The 7,374-nt window shown below is 37.3% G+C and overlaps 1 protein-coding gene across 1 annotated transcript in view; it reads right to left on the bottom strand.

The window, feature by feature from the left end:
- The window catches only part of Spp1 (secreted phosphoprotein 1), a 9,432-nt gene extending 2,308 nt beyond the window's left edge, over window positions 1–7,124 (bottom strand). The window contains exons 1-6 of the mRNA XM_013029816.1: window positions 7,021–7,124; window positions 5,839–5,906; window positions 5,700–5,729; window positions 2,817–2,900; window positions 2,262–2,303; window positions 478–919 (exon numbers count right to left, since the gene is read on the bottom strand). Coding sequence (XP_012885270.1) covers window positions 478–919; window positions 2,262–2,303; window positions 2,817–2,900; window positions 5,700–5,729; window positions 5,839–5,892 — 652 coding nt within the window. The 5' untranslated portion in view covers window positions 5,893–5,906; window positions 7,021–7,124. The remainder of the gene's footprint in view (window positions 1–477; window positions 920–2,261; window positions 2,304–2,816; window positions 2,901–5,699; window positions 5,730–5,838; window positions 5,907–7,020) is intronic.
- Between the last annotated feature and the right edge of the window lie 250 nt (window positions 7,125–7,374).

Here is a 7,374-nt window from a genome sequence, read left to right as displayed (position 1 = left end):
GCCCAGGCCCAGAGTTCAGGCCCCATGAGAGGACCTCCCCCCCCAAAAAAAGAAATAACTAAAGTAAAAGGTCTGAGGGTGTGGCTCAAGTGGTAGAGCTCTTGCCTAGCAAATATGATGCCCTGGGTTCAAAACCCCAGTAATATACACTTTTACTCCCTCCCCACAAAGAAGGAAGAGAAAATTAAAATGTAGAGTAAACAGTAATGGCACGCCAAATTGGATTGGAATTTTTGGTTTAGATTCAGTGTAATTTGTGATGCTACAACTTTTCTTAGGTATATTTTATATTTTTCGTAGGTATATTTTATAAGTAATTTCCCTTTTCTGAAATCTTTCTAGATTAAAAATTCAGGTGAATATAATGAATGTTTTAGAGTCAGGATTTGGAAAATCAAGTAAAATTATGCTGTGGAGACAAAGTTAAGAACCTATCAAATGGAAAGAAGACTGTACTAAAGATCATAAATTAAATACTAAAAATGTTTTTGTGTTTGCTGAATGACAGCTGAATATGCACAGCCTGCATTCCAAGAAGTGAGCTCTGCTTAGAGCCATTGAACATATCTGTGAAGGGACTTACCTGAACATTAGTTATGTCCGAGGATTTAGACTTCTTCCCTTCGGGAGCATTGCTATCTCCATGGCTTTCTAGTGTGCTCATTGCAGGGAAAACTGGAGTGAAGACCGGTGTCTCCAGTGTGAGAGGAGGAGGCAAACTGATCACTTCTTCAGATTCATGGGAGTGGTGAGAGTTTTTGTGGTGTTCGTGGTGATCATGGTGGTGTGAATGGTGCTCATGATCACTATCATGATCGCTTTCATCTGACTCAGTGAAGTCTTGGCTGTCCATGTGGTTTCCAATATCATCCTCATTCAACTCATCCATGTGGCTTTCATTGGAATTACTTGAGAAGGTCTAAGAGTTAAAGATGATTCCTCAGATTAGGGCTTGAGTTTGGTTTTCCCTTAGTCTTTCTAGTCTTTTACTTGCTTGCTTTTTTATTTGGTATCTTTTTTGTGTGTTTAAGAACACCTATAGCATTTAGGAGCAAATCATTTTAATAAAAGAATAAATGAAATCATATTCTAAAGGGATTTTCCTATTTCCCAATCCAGTAATCCTACCTACCCAAGAGTCTGACATCTAGGGGGCAAGGTTCAAATCTAGCTCAGGAAGAAAAGTCTGTGAGGCTCATATCTGATTAACCACTCAAAGGCTAGAAGTGAAGCTGTGGCTCAGTTGATAGTATGTCAATCTTGAGCAAAGAACCCAAGCAAGAATGAAAGGCCTGAATTCAAGACTCAGTTCTGGCACACACATACACAGTTTTTACACACATACACATATAATTTTTACAAGTATTTTAAATCCAAATACCTAAGTAAAACATTTATATTGATACTATTTCTTTGGTCTGAGGTACACTGAGGTTCAGTGATACAGCACTCTCAAGCCTTGGGTTCAATCCCCAGTACCACACACACACACACACACACACACACACACACACATATGCACACACACACAAGGAGATTGTTGATAAAATTAATAATAAAATGTGCAAGAATACTTGCATAATTCAGACATGATATAGTTTGATAAACTCAGTGGAATAATAGATACAGACAAATGTGATTATTCTGTGTGAAATGAAAAGTCTCAAGGTAACTAAGAATCTATTTTACGTGTATCAAAACCTATAACCCCTCCCTACTATCACATGGATGGTCAAAAAGTAACTACAGCTCAAATCTGGGCATTGAATTACACAGTATTTTAAATTGTAACAGGAAATATGTTAGGTCCTTTTCTACTTTTCTTTAAGAATTTTTAGCATCTTCAAATGGAATCTTAAGGAAAATATATTTACTTTGCTCAGTAAATATATTCATGATCCTAGTTAAAAAGAATACTTCAGAAAGCATTGTGCTAGAAAAAGGAGCATGCAAATGGAAAAATCTTAGCTTTGGGATACATTAATGCCATATTTTTCAGATATTAGATAAACATTTAGAATTCTTTCAGTAAATTGTAGGAGGCTTAAAGTTTCAGGGGATAGACCTGGATAGACAGTTCCTGCAACACCAAACTTATCCGAAGTATCTTCCATTTCTCACATTTAGTAAATGTAAGGCCTTTTTAAAATTTTTTCCTGAGCAGGTTTTGCAATGGAGATTAGTTGGAAAAATTGTGAGTGGTACTTTGTCAAAGAGGGCCAGGGCCTCCTTGTCTCCAGTGACAGAACTGTAAAACTCACCTCTGGTTGCAAGACATCAGTTTCTTCAGAGGACAGCACATTCTGAGGAGAGAAGGACACATTAATATATGTATTACACATGCCCAGCTTTCTGATACAAAAACAAAGCCAGTTTTCAGCCTCAGTAGGGATATTTTTCAACACAAGAATCTAACCAGGGGATTATTTGGTGATCTAGGCACATAAGCCCCACCAGGTGGGAAATCCAGTTGACCTGTCATAAACCCCAATAGACAACTTAGTTGCTGTCTATTGTTTAGGTTTGCTTTGGGTTTTTGTTGTTTTTGCTTCTGGTGCTGGTAGTGGAGCTTGAACTTGGAGCCTGAAGGCTGTCCTTCAGTGATTTTACTCAAGACTAGCACTCTACCATGTAAGCTCTACTTCTAGCCTTTTGGTGGCTAATTGGAGATAAGAATCTTACTGACTTTCCTGCCTGGGCTGTATTTGAACTGTAATATTCAGATCTCAGCCTCCTGAGCAGTTCAGATTACAGCTAGGATTACAGGGAGTCACCTCTCCCGGCTTACTGTTTAATTTTAGGAAATTTAGAAATACCTGTGGTGCTAGGAGATTATTCTTCTCAGACAGATCAAGCTTTAGCCATGAGGCTTCAGAATCTGGATATTTTTTGTTAAAAAGCTGTGAAAGAAACAGAAAGAAAGAAAGAAAGAAAGAAAGAAAGAAAGAAAGAAAGAAAGAAAGAAAGAAAGAAGGAAGGAAGGAAGGAAGGAAAGAAAGGTAAATCTTTGTCATTGGAACAACCCTAAACAACTCAAGGATCCTAACTTGATAAACTGGAAAAACGACAACACTTTGCTAATCCCAATGTATAAACACATTATATGTTCATATTCAGCCAGATACAGATATCCTTTTTTAATAAAATAATTAAAAACATATTTATTGTAAAGGTGATATACAGAGATGTTACAGTTACGTATTTCAGTTAATGAGTACATTTCTTTTTAAACAGTGTTACCCCATCCTTCCTTTTTCTCCCAGTTTTTTTTTCCTCCAGATCCCCATTTCCCTCCAAGTTGTACAGTTCAACATTTCTAACATAGTGTCTAGTATCCCACTGCTTCTGTGCTTCCCCTTCCACTCCCCAATTCAGGTAAACTAACATACAAGACAAAGGGTACAGAAATCAAAAACTGACCAAAGGGGAAAAAAACAGAAATAAAAAAATGAAAAGCAGGGGCGGGGAAGGTGGCTCAGTGGTAGAACGCTAGCCTTTAGCTGAAGAGCTGAGGGACAGTTCCCAGGCCCAGAGTTCAGGCCCCATGACCGGACCCCCTCCCAAAAAAAAGAAAAGCATAAACAGTACAATAACAAATCTCTTGTTTCCTTTTCTTGCGGTTCTTGTCAATAAGTATCTTTTCTTATTTGCCAGGCCTGGGACTTGAACTCAGGGCCTGGACACTGTTCCTGAGCTTCTTTTTCTCAAGGCTGGCACTCTATCACTAGAGCCAAAGCACCACTTCTGGCTTTTTCTGTTTATGTGGTACTGAGGAATTTCAGCCAGGGCTTCATGCATACTAGGCAAGTACTCTACCACTAAGCCACATTTCCAGGCCGATAAGTATCATTTTATAATGATATAGCTATTGAGCCTTTCTGACTCTCTCCTAATAATAACCTCCTTTGGTCTCACTGTATGACTGAGTCCTGTTTAATTTATCATGTCCAAATGTAATATTTTTTTGTCTTTTACTATTTATCAGGTTTCGCAATTCATTTTTTTAAACCTTCGTGGCGGGGGCGGGGGCATGCACACCTGCCAGTATAGGGGATTGAGCTCAGGGTCTTGAACTCTTGCTTGACTTTTTTTGCTCAAGGCTTATAGCAGTTTTCTGGTTAATTGGAGATAAGAGCCTCCAAGAGTTTCCTGCCTGAACTGGCTTTGAACCTTGATTCTCAAATCTCAGCTCCTGACTAGGATTATAGGCATGAGCCATCAGCACCAGACTCATTTACTGGATTCTTAATAGCACTAATAGTGGCTTAGGCACTTTTTCGAAAGGCTTTATAAATACTAGTTCATTTGATCCTCTCAAATGCCGTGAGATAGACCACACTATTTTTTCTATCTTACCACTCAGGGAGCTCAGCCACAATGTGGTTCAGTGGTAATAAGAGGCCGAGCCAGCCACCAGGCCAGATGAATTCTCTGTCTCTGTGTCTTCTATATGTGTGTTCATGTGTTGGTGTGTGTCCAAGCATGTTTGTCTCTGTTGCAATCTCTCTGCTTTGTATGTGTGTATGTGTTCATGTGCACATGTTTCTCTCTCACACACACACTGATGGTACATGTAATACAAGTTCAGGAAAACCAACTCTTAGTTAAATTCATAATTTAAAAATAATATAGAGGAAACATATATAGATATATATGTCTGTAAAATGAACATATTAAAAGAATTGAGCAATCTGACACCAACAGCTAGTGCAGCTAGTGCTCATCTTCTGGGTTCTAACCTTACAGACTTTTCTGCATTTGCTCTGTCAGAGTTTCTGGGATTCTAAAGGGCTGACTGAGACTTGAACTCTTCACCCCAAGGCTTCATGGTTCTACATCCTTGCCATATTTTATTCTATTTTTACGAACATTAGTTCTTGCCTTTAGTTTGGCCTCTGTCTTACCAGGAAATGTTACATTCCTGGTTCATTATTGTGATTAACACCTGTGTTATCAAATGAGATAGAAAATGGATGTGCCCACACTTACACTCCCACACAAACCACATACAAACACCTCTTACTGTCTTCATTAAGCCATAAAATCCATGCCTACAGTGACCCCCAGGCAGCACAACATTGGCATTCATTGTGTTCATCTGGAATTGAACTCTCTGTTCTCTTTTGTCTTTGCTCCAAGGACAAAGCTCACTTGTTATTTGGCTGGCACAGTTTTATCTATTGTGGAGGGGCAAGTACATGGATGATGCTGGTCAAATTATTGTAATGAATAAAGAATTGGGTTTGGTCTTAGGCTTAGTTAGAAAAATGTCAGCAGATAAGCACAATAGATACAAATGGCACAAATAGACTTTCTTTTCACAATGAGCTCCTTAGTAAATATCTTTGTGGGCATACTAACAGTTCTGGCCAGTGTTTGAGGTGAATTTTAAACTGCTTTACTTAGTAAAGCAGCAAGTAACATTTTCTGTTTCTAGAACATGTTGACTCATGAAAAAGTCACACACATTTATAAAACTCATCTGATATGAGCAATGATAACATGGAGCATTGTTTTAAATATCCATAAGTCTAATTATCAAGCCTATATTACAGTAGATAGTGGATAAATACTTAAAATTAACAATCTTGAGGGTAAAGTGATTAGCAAGCTTGATTTTAATAAGCAATTTTTGTAGCACCCCTTGGAATAATTGCAAAAATGCTTGCATGGAATTGATAAACCCAGAAAATGCCTACCTGATTTTCCTCAGAGCTGCCAGACTCAATCTGTTTAACATTGGAAAGAAGAAAGGAAAAGAAAAACAATGTTAATGTATTCTTAGCATAATTCATTGATGCTTTTCAAGAATTTTCCCTAAGATTCTGCTGTACTTACTGGCAGGGAATGGGTAATGCCTATGAGGCAAAAGAAAATCACTTCAATTCTCATGATTGTGATTTTTCCTGGAAAACATTTGAAAGGAACATTTAATATGTTTAACATATAGCTTTTTCATACTGCTGCATGACAAAATCATCACAAGCAAAGATTATTATAGTGGAACTTTTTTACTTCTTAGAGGACACTTTTCTTTTTACTGTGACGTTCTTTTGAGTTAGTATCTGCAGTTTCCTCCCTTGTCTCTCACTTGACAAGAGACAGGGGAATTTTACACATCTATAGTTACTCAACTTTAAATTTAGAGTTCCAGAGATTCTACCATTACTCACTTATATTTCCAGCTACGGAAACCCCAAAACAGATCAGAAAGTAATTTAATAAATTCAAATAATAAACTAATACAAGAATACATTTTTCAAGGAAGAAAAGAAAACACGGATATAAAACTATGAAAGAAATTTGTTTTGTCCATTTTTCTAACATGCATTTTAGATGTGATTTTTAGTTTAAATTATTAAGAGGGTGCTACTTAGGTGAACTGATAACCATTTTGGAAGTTAGCTATTTCAGAAAAATACTTTAGAAATTTTAAGTGAAAAGGAAACAAACAAACAGCCAGCAACTTTTCTATTTGTGATAAGAAGTCTACATAGTGCCAAGCAGGTTTCTTGGTGAAAATTTGGGCTTTGAGTTTTATTTTCCTTGAAAATAAAATAAATTAACTCATTAAAAACTAACATTATTGATGGCTTACATTATCAAAGATGATCCTTCTTTTATCTGCCTTCATAATAACTACTGAAAGTGATGTTGCTATAATTAATTATTCCAAAGAAGCATAGAATTTTCCCTTTTTTTCTATTGAGAACAGTGATTTCAGTGTTTTTGGAGAAGGATAGAAGTTTTTTAAGATTATATGCATATTTTTGAATTATTTCAAAATACCTGGAAACTTTAATGTATATGTGTATACACACACACACACACACACACACACACACACACACACACACACACACACACACACACACACACACACATGACCTGCTTATTGGAAAGACTATGAGAATTCAAGACAGACTAACAGCATTACAGCCAAAATAATCTTCCTAAATCTTCAATTTCCCCATTCAATTAAAAAGCATATGCCCAGCTACACAGCTGCTACAGGCTTACCTTGGCCAGTGAGAGTCAGAGCCAGAGGATGCCGTGTTCCCTGCCTGCTCCTGCTGCTCACAGGCCAGACCTCCCAGAATTTAAAGGTTGCTCCATACACTCTCCACCAACACAGGGAGGTGGAGTGTGATGTGTCAGGAGGTTTTTGCCACTGCCCAGCCCACTTGCTCCCACACTTCCTCTTCTGGAATTGTGATTGAAAAAAAATAAACCAAAATACTAAACCAAACACACACACACACACACACAAACACACACACACACTTCTACAGCTAAAACATTAGTTGTATGCTTTTCATAGGTAGAATTGAGTGCTTTAAATAGTTCTTATGAAGATTTTATTTACAATTTCTG

The sequence above is a fragment of the Dipodomys ordii genome, unplaced genomic scaffold (assembly GCF_000151885.1).
Source record: "Dipodomys ordii isolate 6190 unplaced genomic scaffold, Dord_2.0 Scaffold123, whole genome shotgun sequence".
Classification (NCBI taxonomy): Eukaryota; Metazoa; Chordata; class Mammalia; order Rodentia; family Heteromyidae; genus Dipodomys; species Dipodomys ordii.
The sequence above is the reverse complement of the archived record's forward strand: the minus strand, read 5'-3'. Positions and strand labels throughout refer to the sequence as shown.